The 23,202-nt window shown below is 37.7% G+C and overlaps 5 protein-coding genes and 1 non-coding gene across 6 annotated transcripts; 4 read left to right on the top strand and 2 right to left on the bottom strand.

Annotated features, from left to right (window-relative positions):
* The first annotated feature begins 1,492 nt into the window (after nt 1-1,492).
* Asns (asparagine synthetase) lies at nt 1,493-4,626 on the top strand. The gene is made up of 10 exons (XM_076807842.1): nt 1,493-1,625; nt 1,827-1,959; nt 2,062-2,187; nt 2,268-2,504; nt 2,571-2,745; nt 2,826-3,055; nt 3,130-3,257; nt 3,339-3,628; nt 3,705-3,939; nt 4,010-4,626. Exons 2-10 carry the CDS (start codon nt 1,834-1,836, stop codon nt 4,167-4,169), a joined length of 1,707 nt encoding a protein of 568 aa, XP_076663957.1. The 5' UTR covers nt 1,493-1,625; nt 1,827-1,833; the 3' UTR covers nt 4,170-4,626.
* Nucleotides 4,627-4,742: 116 nt separating this feature from the next.
* Trnar-ccu (transfer RNA arginine (anticodon CCU)) lies at nt 4,743-4,815 on the bottom strand. Its single transcript has one exon. It is a non-coding gene; the product is annotated as a tRNA-Arg (tRNA).
* Nucleotides 4,816-4,874: 59 nt separating this feature from the next.
* On the top strand, nt 4,875-8,828 carry Pgant35a (polypeptide N-acetylgalactosaminyltransferase 35A). Its single transcript, XM_076807841.1, has 7 exons — nt 4,875-5,128; nt 5,262-5,610; nt 6,285-6,966; nt 7,183-7,300; nt 7,378-7,866; nt 7,958-8,089; nt 8,155-8,828. The coding sequence occupies exons 2-7, from the start codon at nt 5,262-5,264 to the stop codon at nt 8,314-8,316; spliced, it is 1,932 nt and encodes a 643-aa protein (XP_076663956.1). The 5' UTR covers nt 4,875-5,128; the 3' UTR covers nt 8,317-8,828.
* Nucleotides 8,829-10,703: 1,875 nt separating this feature from the next.
* Nucleotides 10,704-12,420, top strand: LOC143366784 (transcriptional adapter 1). Its single transcript, XM_076808139.1, has 5 exons — nt 10,704-11,025; nt 11,199-11,235; nt 11,300-11,509; nt 11,585-12,097; nt 12,181-12,420. Exons 1-5 carry the CDS (start codon nt 10,955-10,957, stop codon nt 12,310-12,312), a joined length of 963 nt encoding a protein of 320 aa, XP_076664254.1. The 5' UTR covers nt 10,704-10,954; the 3' UTR covers nt 12,313-12,420.
* A 190-nt stretch (nt 12,421-12,610) lies between these two features.
* Nucleotides 12,611-14,768, bottom strand: Carmine (AP-3 complex subunit carmine). Its single transcript, XM_076808138.1, has 9 exons — nt 14,616-14,768; nt 14,261-14,445; nt 13,958-14,192; nt 13,720-13,879; nt 13,523-13,636; nt 13,273-13,452; nt 13,034-13,192; nt 12,904-12,954; nt 12,611-12,833 (listed from the first exon to the last, which is right to left on the bottom strand). The coding sequence occupies exons 1-9, from the start codon at nt 14,648-14,650 to the stop codon at nt 12,699-12,701; spliced, it is 1,254 nt and encodes a 417-aa protein (XP_076664253.1). The 5' UTR covers nt 14,651-14,768; the 3' UTR covers nt 12,611-12,698.
* A 1,179-nt stretch (nt 14,769-15,947) lies between these two features.
* Sgl (UDP-glucose 6-dehydrogenase sgl) lies at nt 15,948-21,964 on the top strand. Its single transcript, XM_076808800.1, has 7 exons — nt 15,948-16,079; nt 16,848-17,320; nt 18,999-19,196; nt 19,433-19,879; nt 20,748-20,903; nt 20,977-21,508; nt 21,725-21,964. The coding sequence occupies exons 2-6, from the start codon at nt 16,859-16,861 to the stop codon at nt 21,151-21,153; spliced, it is 1,440 nt and encodes a 479-aa protein (XP_076664915.1). The 5' UTR covers nt 15,948-16,079; nt 16,848-16,858; the 3' UTR covers nt 21,154-21,508; nt 21,725-21,964.
* The last annotated feature ends 1,238 nt before the right edge of the window (nt 21,965-23,202 follow it).

The following is a 23,202-nucleotide window of genomic DNA, read 5'->3' as shown; positions in this document are numbered from 1 at the left end:
TCAGGTTATAACACATAATTAAAATCTTGAAAAGCTTGTATTCGTTCATATCAGTGGACATACATACGTTCATAGATTATTGCTTAAACACGCGCCTCTTGTATGCACTTTCGTTCGGCTTGTCAGGAATATAGAGAATATAAACATAGGGAAATTTTGAAAGGGAATTCGCCTAATGTTGGCAGCCATTTGCCGGTACGATCAACCCGCCAGAAAAGCCCCCAAGTGGAAATAGGCGCAAGTGAATTCGATTGATCTACAATGTCTGCAGATGGTAACGTAATTATCTTATTCTATATTTATACTGAATCTTCACATATTACAACACACACGATGGATCTAAATATTTTTGTCACGATTCGGCGAAACATGAACTGCAACAACATCTAGCACTGTCATGTCCTAGATCCCAATTCCGACGCGAATGCAGATGTCGGCTCTACCTAAGATCGGTTCGCGACTTGTCCGACGCATTTTCGACCAAGGTACACGTATGTCACGTCAGTTGGGAAATCACGAGCCCCCTTACCAATTTCGTGTTACGTGCAACGTTACCGGTGAAGTCTCGAAACAGATTAGAATTCAAGAAGTGTAAAATTAGGTCATTCGAAACTCGCGATTTACTAATGATTCTCTTACATGAGTTGGACGCTGTTCATGAGCAGATGCCACTACATTCAGACCTCAAATTATGAGTCGGCAATACAGTTTGAGTAGCGACACCAACATCCATAAGGTGATAAGTCTATCCTATACCTCGTCTGTGATATAATACATGCGAAAGTATGTTTCGATGTTTGGATGTTTGTTACTCAATCACGTCGTAACCATGCAACGGATCTTTCTGAAATTTGGTATACATGTAGTCTAGGACCGGGAATAACATATAGGATACTTTTTATCCCGATTTTTTTTAACCGATCTGGACCAAATATTGCGTAATTACTTTTTAAACCCTCTCCTTCCCCCTATTTCACCCCCTTGATACTATGTGGAAATCAAAGTTTTACCCGGGCAACGCCAGGTACTTTTTAAGCAAGTTTTATATAATTCTTTTAAGAGTGATTAGTAAATCATATTGAGTTTGATAAAATTAGTGTGATATGGCTATTAATATTGGGTGTTTTTATATTTGAAGGATTCTTGCGTTAATTGACGTATATAATTAATACCCCGATAATAACATGTAGGTATTGATGAGATACGAACATTTTCACTGCATTATCAAATTGATTATTGCGAATGTTTCGAATTGTTACTTTTGCAGAATCAAAGTTCGCTTCTTGTAAAAATATGGGGAATTTACATTTGGAGAAAGGAATTATATGTATATATCGCATATTTTTGTAACAGTACTCATAAAACAGAGTAAGAATAAAGAAGAAATTTTCATTCCATTTAGGCTCCATTTTAATGCATTTTTGTTTTATTATATTTAATTTTCCTAGTTACAATGAATCCCCAATTGATAAATGCCGTCAATGGCATAAAAGCGAACGCGCAGCCGCACGCATACCATGTGGCGCAGTAGTAACGTGTACAACATATAAAAAAGGAATTTTTTCGCATTTCATTATTACAACTTCGATCATCGTACGCATGAAATCGTCCTCGTCCATATAGAAGTAAGAGAAAAATCTTTTTTAATAGACATATCCTTCGTAAAGTATCCTATACTTTTTCAAATATATCACGTTAACAATACATAATTTTACGTAGCACACAGTAAGATTTCATAGAGAATATTTATGTTCACCATTTATCTCCATATGTTAACATAAGTGTACTAGAATAAAATCTTTAATGACAATATGAAAATTTTCAAGAAATACCATGTGTGGAATTTGGGCTTTGTTCGGATTGGATCCACAACCTTTGGCCTGCATCTGTGAAAACTTTGAAAAAATTAAGCATCGTGGACCGGAAGCTTTTAAATTCGAATCTGACACTACAGTTAAGGTACGATTCTTGTAAAAGATTTAAAACATCTTGACATATGCTTATTTGTATTTTGAAAGCGACTACAAAAGCCACATAGCATTTCACAATCTTTATTTGCAGAATGGTTACCTTGGATTCCACAGGTTGGCCATCGTTGATAATCTCCATGGAATGCAACCGATGAGACTTTATAAATATCCGCATCTCTTTTTACTATGCAACGGTGAAATTTACAACAACAGAGAAGTGAAACTTATTCCATGAGTTATTACCTTATTATTATACAAAAATTGCTTCATCGCTGTATCGTTAGCTTAACTTTCCAGATTGGTCAGGAATATGGATTTGAATTCGTCACCCAATGCGACGTCGAAGTGATAATACACTTATACGCAAATGTTGGCGCTCAGAATGTTGCCAGAATGCTAGATGGTGTTTTTGCATTTTGTTTAATGGATATCGAAAGTAGGAGAATTCTTATTGGCAGGGATCCCTATGGTGTTAGACCCGTCTTCCGGCTATCTTCCGATGACGGGCAATTAGCAGTTTGTTCAGAGAGCAAAGTAAAAAGTCACTCAAAACTTACCTTAGAGCGACGCAAATATTTATTTATTAGAGCATGTATTTAGGGACTTATGGGAATAAAGAAACGAGTGAAGTCCAAGCAATTATTGGAACCATTCCCACCGGGTCATTACGAAGAGTACGAAATTTTAAGCGACGGTAGAACAAAATTACTAACGAGGGTGAATTATCACAAACCTGGAGACAAGCCTAGTTTCAAGGCTTATACTCCATGGAATGGTTTGTTAAAATGATTGAAATATATTGTTCGTAAGTTTCGAGCGGACATAAACTAATATGATACATTTTTCTTCTTCTAGCTTTGCGTAGCGCGGACATACATGGAAACATAAGAACGTTGCTATCGGCTGCTGTGAAAAAGAGATTGATGGCTGACAGAAAAATTGGGTGTCTATTGTCAGGCGGTCTGGATTCAAGTTTGATCGCAGCCTTGCTTGTAAAGCATGCGAAAGAGGAAAATCTACCATACAAAATACAAAGTTTTGCTATTGGAATGGAGGATAGTCCTGATATTATTGCAGCTAGACAGGTTTAAACAAGATGATTTTGTATTTCACTGACCCCGTCGTTATATTAGTATTTATAAGTATCAGTATTTATTAGGTTGCAGATCATGTAGGGACAGAGCACCATGAAATACTCTTTTCGCAAAAGGATGTGTTGGACATTCTGGACGAACTGATCTGTCAATTAGAAACTTATGACATTACCACAATCCGTGCTTCTATCGGGTAAATTATTACACGCATCCCACACATATTCAATCACACTTATTTCTCAGCTTCCCAATGAAATATCCTCCTAAATTTTAGCATGTATCTTATCTCGAGATACATTAAACGCAACACAGAAGCAACTGTAATATTCAGTGGAGAGGGTGCGGATGAACTGGCGCAAGGATATATTTATTTCAGAGATGCACCTAACGCAGTAGAGGCTCATAATGAATCTGTTCGATTATTAAAAGATATCTATTTATACGATGGCTTGAGAGCGGATAGGACAACCAGTGCGTTCAGTTTAGAATTGCGAGTTCCATTTTTAGATATCCAATTCACGAGTTATTATCTATCGTTAGATGGTGCTTCTAGACAACCTCAAGGTATAGCCCGGTAGAATATTTACCAAATGAAATATGGATGTATTCGAAGACATGTTGATTATAACATTTGATACAGGAGGAATTGAAAAATATTTATTAAGATCTGCGTTTGATGGCACCAACCTATTACCATCAAATATTTTATGGAGGCATAAAGAAGCATTCAGTGATGGTGTAACGTCGGTTAAAAAATCTCTCTTTCAAATCATACACGACATTGTTGGTAATAGCATATCAGACGAGGACTTGGAAAAAGCACAGCTTAAATATCTTCACTGCACTCCGAAAACTAAAGAGGCACTTTACTATAGGTAATAGCGTTAACCTTATTACATAATAATTATGTAGGATTAATTTGAATGCTAGTGTTTCTTACTTTAGAAATGTCTTTGAAAGACATTATGGAGGGCAAGCTGAAAGTTTTGTGCCATACTTCTGGATGCCACGTTGGGTAAAAGGGGTTCGCGATCCATCTGCGCGATTCATTACTCATTATGCGGCAGATGTAAAGAATGGTGAGACGGAAAATAACGTGGCTTGAACTTGCAATGACTTATTAAAAACTAGGGATGGGTTTCTCGAAGCGTCGAAACACCGAAAGCCAGACAAGAAAACGTATAAAATCAATGAATAAAGTCGTTCGCAACGTGCCTCGAGAATTTGTCATATTTCTGTTTGTGTTTTGTTATTTTTGTTTAACTATGGTCAATAGAGATTTACCAAAAGATTCTGTCGACTTCAGATCTTAAAACAAGATACTTCCGCTTACGTAACAGAATCAGCATTTCAAGTTTCCAGAGTTTCGGAGCTTTACAAAGTTCCGGATTCGAGTTTCGTGAATATAAAAATTCGGCTCGAATCCACCCCTATTAAAACCAAACCAGATTCTCAGTAATAACATATTTTAATTAAATCAACGTATTGTAATAAATTTTTGTACGATATTTATAATCATATTGAATGTTTATGCAAATAAATTTTTTATTTTCTAAATGTAATGTTTTCTTCTATTACGATTAAAAATAATTATAATACTCAAAGTCGGATCAGGCACCCGACGCGATGTTGTAAAAGTTATGCGTGCGAAAAAAAAATAAAAAATGATGGTTGTATATACCCCTGGTGGGACTCGAACCCACAATCCCCGGTTTAGGAGACCGATGCCTTATCCATTAGGCCACAGGGGCGGTTGGTGTAAGGAGATTCCTTTAGAGAATAGAGTTACAAGAACATAATGATCCATGCAAAATTTTGTTATTAAATTAATATATACATAAACGTTGCTATTACAATATCCGTAGTTCTTGTAATACCTGATACACTTCTGAATATGAAAAGATAATAAGCAGCCGATAAAACAGCTGTTACAGAAACTTCAAAGATGGTGACGCGCATTTTATAATACCGTCATCTGCGTACTTATGCGTACCATGGATGTAGAATATGTTTTAGTAGCATAGTCACAGTTTAAATATCAATAAATAATCGAATATTCTAGCAGTAAGTGTATAATTTTTTACTCCGAATAATTTTCTCATGGTTAAATCATTGGTAACAATAAATAAAAATAAACATTTTACTTACATATTTACGCGGGGCATTATAAATTGTCTGTTTTCTTTTTAATTCGTAGATGATGTCGACAAGATACATTTCTTTCATATCTGGAATAGTAATAGCCTCGCTAACATGGGCTATCAGTTTATATCTCTATTCAAAACTGTCCCAAAATGCTAACACTGCCAATCCAACGATGCTTACACCGGAGAGATCCAAGTTGTTAAGACAATACACATTTGATCACGACGTGTATAGCGATCGTGAACTCGGGCTACGTGATAATCGGGTATTTCATCCTGATAAGGAGACCCTGGACGATAAAGGCACGTATAACTTAAAAGGAAGGAACTTCAAGAACAGTGAGAAACTTTTGCAGCAACTAATGCCTGTACCAGTAAAACCCACTGTTACTCTAGGGCAAGGTACTTTTGTATTTAATATCCAATTAAGATCAACTTTATTTGCGAATAGGGCTACCATCCGTCTGGGTTTCCCCAGATTTGTCCTCTTTTGTAGGGCGTCCGGGGGAGTTTTTTGTGGTAATCTGGGTTTTTCGATGCTGCTCGCTCAAAAGGTCATAAATATTTTATCTTCATTTCTTGATTGCGGGTTAATTTAAGACAATTCGACGCTGAGCGGATAAGGCTGGTCGATGCATCGTGGGTCTGTTTGCGGTATAACGGCTACGGCGTACGACCCCGATAGCACGACACCTTCGCCGGTCATAGATTGTATTAAAGGCCGAGGGGGTTGGAAAATCCAACTAGGCCCGTGGGCTGTGACTTCGGCAGACGAGCAGTCCCTGCAGTTTGCCAAACAAGCGGTAGTTTGGAGGCCTCGTTTCATTCAGTGCAAAATATATAACTGTACAATCAATAGCAGTCTTGATTTTCATTGACTCTCGGCTTTTTCTTACATTACAGTTCATGTATAATTTAGAGAAATTTTTGTCTTAGGATATCGTATTTAATATAAGAAGTAGTTAAAGGTGTCCGGGTTTCAAGTGGAAATGTCCGAGGTTTTAATTAGTGATTTTACGGATGGCAGCCCTATTTGCGAAACATTCACCCGGAGGAAAGTAATAACTTATTTGTAGATTTAGATGAACTGGGAATGGTGAGGAACTTTGACGATCAACGAAAACGAGACGAAGGTTATAAGAATTATTCCTTCAATGTTTTGGTATCGGATAATATTAAATTACATAGGCAACTACCAGATACAAGGCACAAATTATGTGGAGTGCAGGAATACTCTGGCAAATTACCAAACGCCAGTGTCGTTATATGCTTTTACAATGAACATTATACGACACTTTTACGGTCCGTACATTCTATCATTGATAGGACTCCTGTGCATCTTCTGCATGAAATTGTCTTAATAAACGATTGGAGCAACAGCCGAGCTTTGCACGAGAAGATTAAAGCATACGTCGATAATAATTTTGATAATAAAGTGAAGTTATTTATGACTGAGAAGAGAGAGGGATTAATCAGAGCAAGAATGTTTGGCGCAAGGAAAGCAACCGGGGAAGTTTTGATTTTCTTAGATAGCCACGTCGAAGTAAATAAGATGTGGATGGAGCCCCTTCTTGCGCGAATCGCTTTTTCAAAAACTGTCGTTGCTATGCCAGTTATTGATATCATCAATCCCGACACGTTCCAGTACACTAGTAGTCCTCTGGTGAGGGGAGGATTCAACTGGGGCCTACATTTCAAATGGGACAACTTGCCAATCGGTACTTTGGTACACGACGAAGATTTTATAAAGCCTATAAAGTGAGATCATATATTTACATGCTCATACTAAAGCTGGGTTTACACCTGACGAGTGACTTCCCTGCCGGATTACTCGGCCGAGTACTAGAATATGCGTTCAGACTGGGCGAGTGCTCAGCCCAGTGGGCTCACTCGGCCGAGCATTCGTCAGGTGTAAACTAAGCATTATTCTTGTAATGTTCCGTCATGTATATGTTGGTAATTACTACTGAATAGATCGCCAACAATGGCAGGGGGATTGTTTGCAATGGATAGAGAGTACTTTACGAAGCTGGGAGAGTACGATCCTGGTATGGATATCTGGGGCGGTGAAAATCTGGAAATATCATTTAGGGTAAGAGGATGGCAATAAACCATTTACTTAATTGCGTATTTGTTTTGAATTAGAAGTGACTTTGTAATGTTTCTCAGATCTGGATGTGCGGTGGAAGCATCGAACTGATACCCTGTTCAAGAGTTGGACATGTGTTTAGAAGGCGTAGACCGTATGGCGGAGACGATCGACACGATACTATGTTAAAAAATTCATTACGCGTGGCATACGTCTGGTTAGATGAATACAAAGATTACTTCTTAAAGAATGTTAAAAAGGTTGACTACGGCGACATTACCGAAAGATTACGTTTACGAGAGAAATTGAATTGCAAGAACTTTGCGTGGTACTTAAAAGTCGTGTATCCTGAATTAACACTACCGGACGACGACAAGAACAGATTGAAAGATAAATGGGCAAGAATGGAGCAGAGACCGATGCAACCTTGGCATTCGAGGAAAAGAAATTACACGGATCAGTATCAAATCAGACTTGCCAATTCCGCGTTATGTGTTCAGAGTGAGAAAGACATCAAAACGAAAGGTTCTAAACTTATTTTATCGCCGTGCTTGAGAATTAAGTCGCAGGTAATTAAATACAAGATAATAGGTCTTTCTACAAAATGATTTATTGCTTTGAGTCGGTATAATTGATTGTTATGTGGTCCCTTAAACGTAGATGTGGTACGAAACAGACAAGAACGAATTGGTACTTGGTCAAATGCTTTGCATGGAAGGCGCAGAGAAAGTAGCAAAGCTTGGGAAATGCCACGAGATGGGTGGTAATCAAGAATGGCGTCATAAGAGAGCTGTAAGTATTTAGTGCTTTATTCGTGCGAGTTATATGTACTAAGGAATGTAATTATTTGTGTCTAGAATGGTACACCGATATATAACATGGCAGCTGGTACGTGTTTAGGCGTATTGCGAGCAGCGAATGGCTCTCCAGTTATAATGGATCTATGTACTAAACCAAATAAAACCTTGATATCGTGGGATCTAGTGCACTCCACTATACTCTCAAAAGAAATTAGGTGACACGAGCTGAAGAGAATGTAGAAGGAAAGAAAAGGACACGAACGTTAAATTAATAGACAAAGATAAAATACGTGATACTTATATATCTCGAAGAACGCTTGTACGATGCAAGCGAACGTGGAATGTGAAGATGGATATTACAAAAGGCTCTGAAACCTTTATGTTACATTTATACTATTTTATATTACAGGATCAAATGAACCATGACATTAAAAGTGATGTTCACATTGTTGTTTATATGTATATACTTATACACTTGTTATACACTTTTAATAATTAGTCAAATAACTTAGTACTCAATTGTTTTGAGGTAGCATAGAATGAAAGTGTCAAGTTAAAGTTTATGTACAAATTTCTTATAAAAAGCATCAGTCGTTACAGTTTATATTCTTTTTAAAGTAAAGTATGCGTGAATTTTATTCAAAGCAATAATATGTAGTAATACGTTTGTTGATATTTGTATATACAGACAACCCCTTTGTACTCATGTTTTGTAAAATAATTTGAATTCTTAAAACATTTGTTTCATTCAACCACTTTCGTATACATATGAAATATCAAAGTGCACGTTTTATGTAATTGATTATTTAAGATGTGTACACTTTGAGCAACATTCTGTCTAAATTTAATTTTTTGAGGATATAACTTTTCGGGGTCTTTTAAATGAGGAAACGTCAAGCTCAAGAATATAATAGTCCAGTGAAATTAGACGGAAATCTGCCCAATCTACGCAATAAATCACAGCAAGCTAAATTTTGGTATGGGCCTATATTTGGTCGTTTTAAACGATATGTCAAAAGTCCCCATCGATCCGACCGCCGCTAAAAATTTTAGAGAGGGTTGAAAAAAACAACTGTTTTTCCGCGAATATCTCGTTATCTAGCAGTTTTGCGACAAAAGCAGTTATTATACAATTTATAGCTTAGGAAATTATCTCCAAAAAAGGTACTATGAGTTTTTTTCGTAGGAGTAATGAGAACATCAGCATCAATGGATCAGGGGGGCCAAGCTTCCCTCTTACGAAAGTTGAAGCAGAGTTTGTAGCAAAAGCAACTTTAAAGTATTGTTATTGTAAGGTAACTGTTCCTAATTTTACTTTATTTTTACACTGATTGTTTATTAGGGTCTGTAATTTATTGAATAAAATGAACGTTTACTAAAGACCGCGATGGATTTGACCTGTTAGCAATTAATTAAATATAACGAAGGTGGGAGGAGGTTTGTGTTTTAAGATACAACTGCAAAATTATGCAAATTAATTCATTTCCTGCGGTAGTTCGATTCGCTGAAAGAAAGGTTATGTTCTCGAACACGCAAAAGGTTGGTACATTTATTTATTTACGATCTGAGGGCGTGGGCATCTTTTGGGGGCTTTATAGATTATTATGCAATTAATTTGCAAAATAAAATTGTTTATTTATTGCTCGAAGAAGTTTTTTGAAAATTTAACAGTAGGGTAAAACAGAACACCCAATCCGAGAAAATGGCGCTGCATTCTATCATCCTGCGCAGTTACTTTTTTCGTAAGTGCGGCGGTACACTTGAAAACTGCATTTGAACTCATTTTTTAAATGGAACCATACAATTTTGTTTACACGAATTTAATCCTTGCGTTATTCTGCGTATAAAAAGTATAAGGTAAGATAGTCGAAAACTCAATAGCTTACGAGATATTTAATTTTATTACGAAATATGCCAAAAGTGGCGCCCCCAAACGATGAAACTTCGTACTAATATTTTTTTCTATATAAAATTAAATATCTCGTAAGCTATTGAGTTTTCGACTATCTTACCTTATACTTTTTATACGCAGAATAACGCAAGGAATAAATTCATGTAAACAAAATTCTATGGTTCCATTTAAAAAATGAGTTCAAATGCAGTTTTCAAGTGTACCGCCGCACCTACGAAAAAAGTAACTGCGCAGGATGATAGTGTTTATTAAACAGTGCAAAATTTTCCTCTACGATTTTGTTCTATCTGCATGCAATGGATGTAGCACGTGTAGAGCGAATAGAAAGAACAAGAGTAGGTTTATTGCTATGCTGTCTCAAAAATTGGAAGCTGCCAACATCACCGTGAAACACGCTCAAGACGATGCTGACGTTCTCATTACTCCTACGAAAAAAACTCGTAGCACCTTTTTTGTAGATAATTTCCTAAACTATAAATTGTATAATAACTATTTTTGTCGCAAAACTGCTAGATAACGAGATATTCGCGAAAAGCAGTTGTTTTTTTTCAACCCTCTGTAAAATATTTAGCGGCGGTCGGATCGATGGGGACTTTTGACATATTGTTTAAAATGACCAAATAAAAGCCCATACCAAAATTTAGCTTGCTGTGATTTATTCCGAAGACAGATCCTAATTTCACTGGATTATAAATACACAGAGCTGTCAACATGGCAGCCAGTTGTATGGACCGTGATTGAACGGTTTGAATGTTTGAATCAGTTTAAATGTCTACGGAAATGAGACGACATTACGCGAAACTTATACAAAGTTTTATGGAAAAAATATGAGAGTATTAGTTTAACAAGGTTTAGAATATCGCGGTGTAAAGTAAAACGTAACTGGGAAACGTTACTGACAACGCAGATTTAAATAGGTTATTGGATCCAAAGTATAATTCAAACATGACAACGTCCAAAGAACTAAATTTAGCTAGAAAAAGTCTTGTAGCATCACTCGGCGAGAATGCAAAAGTGTAAGATGTATTTTAAGTTTAGGGAATAAATGAAACACATAAGTAAATATGTCAAGCACCAAAAATCTTATAATAATCCAAACTTCATGAATGTTTAAACGTCTCTGTCTTTTCGATTCTCTTTCATTTAAAGTGACATTACCTTATTGCAAAAGGCTTCTTACTGTTGACAGGTATTTTGAAAAGATGAAGCTATGGTTTCAAATGAAGGTACTTGAATGTTACTTTATAATGTTATAATAACGGTATTGTCATTGAAGCAATATTATTTCAGACAACAAAAGAAGAGTTTGACTGTGAGGCAAGGAATATTATGACGGAAGACCAGGTTCATCTTCATAATGAATTTCTTCTATGCTTGTTTAATAAAGTCAGAGGTTTAGCCGCTGCTACACCTATTCGTAAAATAGATAAAGACAAAGCTCTGAAAGAGAAACGTCTGCGATTAAAGAGGAAGTACAAAACTGATAAATCTAATTTTGAGGTTCGCGAGGCACTTGAATCGATGCACTTTTTATTTTATATACGCAGAATTCCATTTTTTATATCTCATATTTAGCCTGCAGATATGTACGTCGAAGTACTAAACCAAACATCTTCGCCTGTTGGAGATGAACCTATCGGAGCGAATCGCTCCAGTGCCCAAGAGCTCGTACTGCCTGATAGAACTTTTGTTCTAGCGAGACTGATGCTCGCAGCGTGGGAAAATAATATGGATGGAGCAGAGGAGAACACAGCGCACATAGTTATAGCCGCGACGCAAATATTTTTGAAGAATATACTTACAGCTGTATTTACGAGGAGGAAAGGATACGCAGTGAGAGATGGCTCTTTCATTTATAATATTGGGGAACCAGTGCCTAGTTCATGGAAAAGAAATTCCACTCATATACTACGATCGTCCGAACATAGCGCAACAGAAATAGTAGATCCCTATGGTCAAGTACCTGCGATAAAACAAAATTTTGAAGAGGCAGAACAAGCCACGGCATTTGCTTATGCGTGTTCTCCACAAACTATTCCACCTCCGTTGCAACCTGTCAGTACAGCTGACTTGCAACGTACATTGAAGGTAGGGGAAACTAGCTTCCTAAGTACGAGTATGTAATAATTGAAATTTTGCACCTATAATGGCTTTTACCCTGTTACAAACAGGTGTATAAAAATCTTGTTAGTAATCATACTATTTATGCCACTAATATGGAACGTTTATATACATATGCTACACACCCGACATGGGAAGAGTTGGAAGCCAAGAAACTGTTGCGTCATCAATCTATGACTTAAATTATTTAAGATGTAAGAGAGTAGGTTATAAAGTTACATGTATTATTTATTCTGTTTTCTATGAAATACACTTTGCTAATAAAAATAGCATGTAAAAGGTTCTAGGTATATTACCGCATTCTATTAAGATTCTTTCTTAGAAGTTCAACTGGTCGTTACTGTTTTGTGAATGATATATTGCTTATCTATATTTGATTGCTTACATTCAGAAAGATAATTAAGGCGTACTATAAGAAGCACATTTTGCTTTTGTATAAAAGTTTAACATTTACGAACATGAAGGGCTATTTTATAAGAATTTATTAATTTATATTAAGGTGTATATTTAGAGTTACAATTAATATGAAAAATATTTCGTTTTATACGTAGACTGTTACACTTTTTATTTACATTCTTATTTGAAATTTACCAGCTTTGGTAATATATTTAACACCTTTAAACGGTTTATACTTCTCTCCATACATGTCTAACCGGTTAACTTTCAAGCCAGAGACGGCTAATTGGTTGATCGTGAAATGGACCTAGAAAAGAGTTCAATCATTTATAACTCGAATATTATGTGTTATAATATTCTACACAGCGTGTACATACATTAATCGCAGGATTAGACTCCATTACACTGGCTGAATTTTGAATGGTAATCTGAAAACAAATTTTCACTCTTATTTTTTTGTAAATATTTCCTTACACGTTATAAATTGCTCGATCGTTGTAACCATACCGAGCCTCTCAAGTTCGGTAATTTGGTAACATCTATCCTGCCAATATCCCATAACAGTATTTTGCTGACGGGATCGAAAGAATATTTCCCTTGATTTGGAGTCAGAGTACAGTTCAATACTATTTTTGGCATGGGAATTTCTAACGTGACATTTTCTACCTGAAACACACATAGTACTGTAACGTTACAGGAGATTTTACATGTCCACATATGAACTGTATAAAAAAAGAAATACATACGGTTCTGCCAATAGTCTGTTTCGGTCCTACAGTTATATCTAATCTACCGCCTCCTGGTTCTTTAAGACTGATATTATGTCTCACATATATTGGGATTGCTACGATGCTTTGCGATCCTATGTGATACGAAAGAAGTCGAAAATTACCATCCGGTGGAATAAAAGAGAGTATTCGCTCCGACTGTAAACGGAACACAGATTCTGTTAATCACATAAACAATAAACTTCACTGAGCTTTCAACGAAACTTACCTCCCATCTCTTAAATCTAACACATGGGTGAAAACTAACGTCGTCAAATAATCTGGGATTCATAAAAGACAGTGTTAAGTCTGGCATACCGCTTAACTTTATACAGCAGTCGATCTACAATGTGAGTAATATATTGTAGAAATTACTCTCACTCGACGCACGGAATTAAAATTAATAGCATCGTATAGACAACGCACATAGCCTTGAATTTCTGCGAATACAGTCGCCCCTGTCCTGTCTATAATAGCGTCTACTTCTTCTACGACATCGAAATATGCTTCGTTATTGGTGTATTTAACACCGGTGCGTCTCCAGGGTACATTGGACAGCTGCCCGCTTGGTAATATTGCGCTAACACTGTGGTTTGTTAATATAAGCAGGTAAGAACACGTTAAATTTCATCTTTCGCCGTCGATAAACTATCGAAATACTCACTTAGACTTGCCTGTAACAGTATTCGCAATTGTTCTCAATATATTCGGTGGTTTAATAAGTTCTTTCAGTATATTGGATTCTGTAGCTAGCGGGAAACCATTGTCCAGCATCTCGTCCAACAATTCGTACACGACCACGTAATTTTCTTTTATGATAGTCTCCGTACATTCGCTAAAGTAATCTTCGAATGTATCCACTACTCTGTGTAAAAATTCTATTACAAATAGCGGCGGAACTGCAACAACGGAATGTTATTTAAATGACCTAATAATGGGAACGTATCGCCTAAAGTTTGGAAAGTACCTTCTGTCATGCACACCGCGACGAAAAACATATTGCATCGATATATACTGATCAAAAAGTGATGGGGTGTTGCAATTACAGGTGGTGTATCCTCGGGAGACAAGACTCTTCGCTGCTGATCAAAGAAATAATCACACAGCGATCGTTCGACAGCGCTCTTCCAATGTTTCTCCATGAATACATCTCTGAATATAAAATACAGTGCATAGAATTCGTGAGATTGGTTTATTCAGGGAATTGGTCAGCTTGTTGAAACTCTTAACAGATGTGTCTTAACGTAACGAAAACACGTTACTTCTAACCATGCAGCTGTCAAATAACACATCCGCTCTCTTCCTTATGGCCTGACACTTACCCTGAGGAGTTGATGATGAAAAGACTGTGTATCATTTTTTACAGTAAATTGTTCAAGACAAAATAATATACAGAATTATATCTCGATTTAATTTTCTTTCGATACTCCACATTCACTTGACACATAAACATACGGATGTATGTACACCGGGCAGTGGCGTATTTAGTGTAAACAGTGCCTAGGGCAAGCATATACAGAATTGCGCCCGCCCTCCCCGCCGCTCGGCCCAAGCATATCATTCAGAAGCATATTATTTAGAATTTAGATAATCCTTTTATACAAAGTGGAGCTGAAGGGCGAAAAAGACGAAAGTTGGAGGCAAATGAAGCCGAAAAGCAGGGCCGGCGCGAGGATGGTTGCGCCCTCATGCAAGAACACTTTTGGCGCCCCCAAATTTCTGCACCTGTTTTCTATTTAATATGTTTTGTATTTACGAGGTACAATAAAAAGAAGAATTACATTTACATTTTGTTCATGTGGGAGTTGGATTCTTTTATTATTAAGTGTGCGATATAATTTTTTAGCGCCCCTCTCGGCTGGCGCCCTTATGCGGGGCATAACTTGCATTATGGGTTCCGCCGATCCTGCCGAAAAGTGCAGCAAGTTTTTTTTCGAAGCTTCTCTAAAGAGGCATGCGAAGCACACGAATAACAAACGTAAACTACTAACATTAACCATCCAAATAATTTTATTTAAGAAACACTATTTCTTTCGGCTTTTTTGCGCCCCTCGGCATTAGCGCCCAGGGCACGAGCTCTAGTTGCCCCACCCTAGATACGCCACTGCGGCAGTGGCACTTCACTGGTGCTAGAAATTATCATACATGACTTTGATTGGTTGCTTCTGATAGATACGGAGATAGCTCTATAAAAATGAATCAATCAAACTCAAGTATAATAATATCTAGTACCAGTGCAGTGCCAGTGCGTGCCTGTCGGATCCGCTGTTAGAATATAAAAAACTTTAATATTGATTTAATATTAATTTAAAGTCGAACGTTTGTTAATAGACAAGAAAATACACTAGCGATTTACTGCTATTTAGAATTTTATTTTCCTTACCGAAGGAGTTTTACGGATTTGAATGGCCATCTGGGGTCATCTACGTTGCCAGTTTTTTTAAATGCGCATGCGCGAATACAGCACTGACCAGAAAGTGGTAACAGGAGGGACCGCGCGTGCGACCTAGCCGCCTCCAGTTTATTTTCTGACGAGGGACGCTGAGGTCTCGGGCTGTGTCAGCGTTTGCGACGCCTCGACGATTCGTCTGCGATACATTCTTGTCATGAATGGTGTTCTCTGGTGCTCGAGATACCGTCGTTCGTTTGTGTGCTCGGGTCGGTACGCCTGAACTGCGTGGTTGGCGTTTCTCGACTTATCGTGACATTTCCTTCCGTCCATCCGTCGAGATCCGAGAAGCATCACGTTTTCTATCAGAGCGTACATTTAGAAGCATTAGCTACAGGTAACAATAGCAGGTCAAGGATGCCTCTATTACATTATTTCAAATGCTCGTTGGACGAGAAATCTAATCACTCAGGGTTATTGAAGGTATTGATAGACGATTGGAACGATCGCTGCTTGTACTACACTTTGTAGCCGTCATCCGGTGTTTCGGTAACGATCACTGAGAAAAAGTTAATGAATAAATCGCCTCCGTTGTTTGCATCCGTTTACAATTACGTCGAAGCCTAGAGAGAGTAAAATTTGTAGTTGAAAAATTCGTTGCGTTGATAATTCTAGTCACATATTCACGAGAATTTGATCAAGTACCAGATAGTTTAATCTAATGATTCTAATGGTTGTGATACAATAAAACGCTCAAAATTGTTCTAGTTCATCGCGCGATACTCATTCTTTGTTAATTCAATAATAAGTAAATCAATATGTGAACGGAACTATGACTTTTACTATAACACTATGTCCTAAATTATATTTTTACTTACAATAAGAGATAGATAAGTGCACAATGCTCCGTTTGGTGGGTAACGATTGTTTGCACAGTGATTAATAGTATATCGCGTAGTTCTTAATTTAGAAGAGCACGGGACACATGGGACATTGTGTAGATATTGACCGATAATAAATTACCAGTGAAACTTTTCATGATTGAAAATTAAGCGGTTTTTAATTTATAGAAAATTGTTGTCCGAAATGGAAAAGAAATGTTCTACTTAGTACAGACGGAAAGTACCGTTATCACTCGATACTGAACAATGACGTTATTCGCTAGGTCATTCGAAAATGACGATCAGGAAAATTTGCGGAATCGGTGCCGGATACGTGGGCGGCCCTACCTGCAGCGTTATTGCACTCAAGTGTCCCGAAATTCAAGTGACCGTGGTCGACAAAAGCAAAGAGAGGATTGCCCAATGGAATTCCGACAAATTGCCCATTTACGAGCCTGGCCTGGACGAGGTGGTGCGAAAATGTCGCGGCAAGAATTTGTTCTTTTCCACTGATTTGGAGACCGCGATCAAGGAGGCGGACTTGATATTTATCTCCGTGAACACGCCGACGAAAACGTTCGGTAACGGTAAAGGAAGGGCGGCAGATTTGAAATACGTCGAGAGCGCTGCCAGACTAATCGCTAACATCGCGAGCGGAGATAAGATTGTTGTCGAAAAGAGCACGGTGCCAGTTAGGGCGGCCGAAAGTATCATGAATATTTTGCGTGCGAATCACAAGCCAGGAGTTTCGTACCAGGTAATGTTATTTATGTAAGAAAGAAAATTTATAAACGGTTCAACTGTGTCGAAGAATTTTCAAATACTTCAGTTTAAATATACAGTCTTCCCTGGATTATCGAGAAAGATTCAAGACCGGGGAATTCTCCATGTACCGAGGCAGGGGAAGTAGTTATAGAACGACGTAAACCGAGAGTGAGAGAAACAGCCCACCAGCGGGAGACCCTCGGTCGACGGCGAATTGAGTTATTCGGTATTGAATATGAAAATTTTAATATTACTGATTACACCTTCATGAGAGTATTACAGATGGATTGGTGAGTTTATGTCGACGAAAATGAGTCCAAACACGAGGCAATTCGGTCTATTTTTTATTATGAAAATACGATTAGAATTCCAGTGCCCCGGTTTAAGGGAAAAGCACGCTTACCGTGATTAACTCACAATATTTCTCCTGCAATTATCGAAATAATTTTCCAATCCTCGTAATACCAAATAGGTACTAAACATCCAGGCAATTTCTCCTGAAGGCTGCATTTAAGCAATCTTCAGCAGACACTTTACAATTTGGTGAAGTCGTTGATATTCTCCATTTAAATTCTCTTCTGCAGTATTACATAGTGTGCAACGGGAAGAAGTCACTTTCTAGTGTTGGAACATAGTGACGTTCACTAAAAATGGACTGAATTGCTTCGCGTTTGAACTCATTTTCGGCGATAAATCTTAAAAAATCCATTGGCAATACTTTCATGAACATTTATCAAAAACATGAAGATTTTATTTTTCTGTACTGGGTATTTTACCTAGCCCAATGGTTTTACTGCTCTCGGCAGTTAACGGGCGGCCTACCCGGGACTGCAGGCCCTCGCTCGTAGCGAGGAAACAAAACTGTGGGGTGGGTAGATCTTTCCCGATAATCCGGGCAAAAAAGCATTTCAATACTCCGAGGAAGACTGTACTATGCACGGTGTCTTGGAAATAAATGGAAGTATAGGGCGTAGTAAGAATTAATATTACCGCTGTTCCGAATGTTAATATTTTTAACTTGTTGGATATCTTAATGAGCGATAAAGACGCGGGGATAAACGATGTTCTAATAACATTTAGTAGTGTTGTTTTTACACTCTAAGGCCCGGTGCAGACGAGCGGCCTGTGTCATTTTGCAGTCGCGTCAATACAACATACCGCAAAATATACATATTTTTTATATATTTCTCCATATACATATATGTACTGCTGGCACACAACGTTACATTGACGCGGCGGCAAACTACTCAATGTTATTAGAACATCGTTTATCCCCACGCCTTTACGTTCATCGGTGCTTGTACAGGTATATATTTCGTTGCTATGGTATTTAAATATTTTAATTTAACGGCGCATTGGTTAACTGCTATAAGAATATTCGACGGTGATTACTCAATAGTTTGCCGAAAGCAGTATAGCTCGTTCCACTTCCTCGGGCTTGCCGTTAGACGATGCTTCAGGCATGGTCAGCAATTACCTGAGTAATACCTGTTCAGTTTATGCCGATCGTTTAAAACGCTTCTCTGCGCTGTTGCTCATCGTTTGCGTTCACAACCTCTTTCTTTCTCGTCTAGCCAGCTTTTTTATATTTATTGCGCGTCGTTTAATATGTATCATCGACGGCAACGGTACGACGGCAGGCATAACAAGAATAACGGCCACCTTTTCAGATTCTTTCGAACCCGGAATTCCTAGCGGAGGGAACCGCTATCGAGGACTTGGTGCATGCCGATCGCGTTCTAATCGGAGGCGAAGACTCTCCCGAAGGACAAGCCGCTATCGAGGAATTGTGCAAGGTGTACGAGCATTGGATACCAAGGAACAATATTTTAACCACCAACACTTGGAGTTCAGAGCTTTCGAAACTGGTGAGAGAGCGGAATTATCGATAATGTGTATTTAGCGATTAATACGTCTGTATGATAATTCGCTATTTGCCAAATACGTAGCCCGTTCGTGTCACGTTCTGCATTTTAAATGCGTTTCGCAACGGATGTGCAGTTAATTAGTTAATTCGCCCGTACCCTTATCTTTGTACGGGTGTTTGCTGAATTTTAAGATAGCGAGAACAAACCGTTGCACGACTAATTAATTTCGATTTTAGGCTGCCAATGCGTTTCTGGCGCAGCGTATATCCAGCATAAATTCTCTGTCGGCGGTGTGCGAAGCCACCGGCGCGGACGTGTCCGAGGTGGCTAGGGCGGTTGGCCTTGACTCTCGAATAGGATCGAAGTTCCTTCACGCGTCCGTTGGGTTCGGCGGCTCATGCTTCCAGAAAGACATTCTCAATTTGGTGTACATTTGCGAATGCTTGAATTTACCTGAAGTAGCCGCCTACTGGCAGCAGGTGATAGACATGAATGAGTACCAGAAATCGAGGTTCTCGGCTAAAGTGATAGAGTCACTGTTCAACACCGTTACGGACAAAAGGATTTCTATGCTGGGCTTCGCCTTCAAGAAGAACACCGGCGACACGCGTGAGTCACCGGCCATTCACGTTGCCAAGACTCTACTTGACGAGGGCGCTATGCTTCATATATACGATCCTAAGGTGATTCTCTTCAATGGAAAAGTAGCGATACTTGATTCTGATAATGTGACCGATTCGATTATCTTCGAAGTTTAAAATGGGGCCTACTACAGTCTCATAAGAATTTAAGTGCTCTTGACAAAGTCCTGATACAGTTAACTGAAGGATAATGCTTAGGAATTGAATATTTCGGATATTATTCCGAAAGGGACCGGTGGCCGATCGAGATGAGGTTTGGGGAGAGGGGTGAGGAGGGTGTGTGGACTCTAAATCTGAAATTGTAGCTGCGGGTATTTATTAGATTCCGAAATATTAATAAAAAAATATTGTTAATTTTTTGGGGGGAAATTTATTTGGACGTTGGTGCAGACCCCCCTGCCCGGGAGCACTCCCGTCCTCCAATTTTTTAATTTTGAAATTTTGTAGCTTCAGTCTCATTTTTAGCATCGCCAAACTCATATCGGTTCGCTACCATGCTTTACGCGTCTCCCGCACTAATCTAGCCCCAACCAATACTAACACCCGGGAGTCGGAATAAGTCAACAGAAATATTGTTAAGAGCAGAGACCGTGGTAAAGTGATTAAAAAGAATCGGTAAGGTGTAACCTTCTATACACAATTACCCCTGTATCTTTTGAACGCATTAATTGCTAAAGCTAAAATTTTATATTTGGGGTCTTTCCACACCTTTCGTAATACTCACCAAGTTTAATCTCGATCGGCCATCGGTCCCTTTCGGAAGTACAGCCAATATTTCTTATATAAGCAACTTTTTTTTAAATATGACCCCAAACTCTTGAAATAATCGTATTGGTGAAGTAATAATAATCATAATGTATACTTTTTAATGTTCGATTCATTACCACGAAATTCGTATTCTTTCATACAGGTTGAAGAAAGCCAAATTATCGAAGATTTGACACATCCGAGTGTGACGAACAATCCCGAATATGTAAAAACTAGAATCAGTATTTACAAAGACGCTTATAGCGCCACACAAAATACACACGCTATTGTGTTGTGCACCGAATGGGATGAATTTATAGTAAGTGGTAATTATGGATGAATGTTTGAGAAATGTTTTCACAATTAATCGCCATTTTTCCTCGTTATTTCAGGAACTGGATTACAAACAAATTTACTTCAATATGATGAAACCAGCATACATCTTCGATGGTCGGAAAATATTGGACCATGACAGGTTACAGAAAATTGGTTTTATTGTTCAGACTATTGGTAAAAGGATCGCGAGAACTGCTATATCAAGAGCATGGGGAAGCCAAACTCAGATTTAGCTAAAGTGACGAGGTTAATTATGAAAATTCAGAGCCTTCACTTTGATAATTTCGTTTAATTGTCACGAAACTGCCTTACTTTTTAAATCTCGTAAATGTTTGATTCCCGAAGTATTAAGTACTCGTTTGATCTTGTGTTCTTGCTATAAGAAATTTTATTTTGTAAGAAATTATGTAACGAATTTTCCTGTTTTACAAGTTTGCTGAATGTGGTAAATCATTTCCTAATAATTTCAACTTCATTCCTATGAATATTTGGATTTACAAGGTTTTAAAGGTAAAACGTCGACACTGTTATCGAAATATTACGTATGAGTTGTTAAGACCTCCTTTGCGGGACAAGTACGTATGCGAAGTGCGATTGGTTAGTATTCATAGATCAGGGTTGACTAACTGGTGGCCCGCGAGCCACCGGGGGCACCTTCGCCTTGTCGCCACGCTGAACGGCCCCCTCCATACCTACTAGACTCTGACGATTGCAGCCGAAATGAGAAGGGAAGTAGATGTATGGATGGGGCGGTTCAGCGTGGCAGCAAGACGGAGGTGCCCCCGGTGGCTCGCGGGCAACCAGTTAGTCAATGCTGTCATAGATTTTTGCAATAACGAACAATGTTAGTTACGTGACATATTTGTACAATTTTTTTTACGTAATTTGATAATATGCTGTGAAAGCATATGTGCACTTGTTTTAATTACAATGACAGAAATTGTAATATGTCTGCACGTTTTCGTTGAAAGAAGTTGCAAGTTCTATTGCAAATTAACGATCAGGGGCATTTACATGATCAGACGAGATAATACTAAAAATAAACGAGCAAAGTATTATATAACTTTTTTTGTGCAATATTCTGTAAATGCCAAACATTTGACGAGCACAAATTTCTTAGTATATAGTACATTCCTGCAAAATGTACTTGCATATAAACGTTTGCATTTTATTAAAGAAATAGGTTAATAGGTACTTTTATGTATTACACACATCATTATTGTAGTTAAGTATTATATGATATTTTCATGACCCCTTTTTGCATTTTTGAAAGAACTCCCTGCTATAGTTTCGAACTCTGCTGTAAAGTGCGGATTCTCCCAGATAGTAGATATTCAACATGTTTTAATGATTGTTTCCCAGTGGTTACATAATTTTGAAAAATGTGACGAAATAAGTACAGAAGCGATTCCTTATTTCATACCGGGAAACATTTGAATCTTAATAGTATTTCAAATATTGTTTTCGTAGGGATAATATTAGGAATGAATGGAAAAAGCGCAAGAACAATAAAATTATGTTATATTTGGTACATTCAGGAAAAGTATACCATTTAAAACAATAATCTTGACTAATTATATCTTTACTCGTTATACACGCCTAAAATTTATAAATAAATGTTGATAAAAAATTTTCTAAAAAGCCCAACTTTATTTCCAGTCCATCTCCGTTTGAACACATTAATGTACAGTTAATAAAAAAAGTATTTGGATATTTTTAAAATCGTATAACTTTCTTACAATTGGTCCCAACGACATGAGTTTTTTTTAGAAGCTAGAAGGATTAGTTTGCTAAGTGATATATCAAGTAATTTTGAAAAAAAAATAATTGGTCGGAATAGCAAAAAAATAGTAAAGATCGTTTTTTAAACTTTTTTTTGCGAGCCTGTAATGAAAATTCAAAAAACCCGTTTGTAGATTGAAGCAAGTTACATACATGCCTAAAATTTCATGAAAATCGGTTAACGTTGCTCTGAGCTATAAACGCTTAAAGATCGCAGAATAAGGTCGAAAATCGCGAAATTCCCGAAATCAGCAACGTTAACCGATTTTGATGAAATTTTAGGCATGTATGTAACTTGCTTCAATCTACAAACGGGTTTTTTGAATTTTCATTACAGGCTCACAAAAAAAGTTTAAAAAACGACCTTTACTATTTTTTGTTGCTATTCTGGCCAAATGCATTTTTCTTCAAACCGACGAAACACGTCACTTAGCAAACTAATCCTTCTAGCTTCTAAAAAAACTCATGTCATTTGGACCAATTCTAACAAAGTTATGCGA

Source organism: Andrena cerasifolii, chromosome 3 (assembly GCF_050908995.1).
Source record: "Andrena cerasifolii isolate SP2316 chromosome 3, iyAndCera1_principal, whole genome shotgun sequence".
In the NCBI taxonomy this organism is placed as follows: Eukaryota; Metazoa; Arthropoda; class Insecta; order Hymenoptera; family Andrenidae; genus Andrena; species Andrena cerasifolii.
The sequence above is the reverse complement of the archived record's forward strand: the minus strand, read 5'-3'. Positions and strand labels throughout refer to the sequence as shown.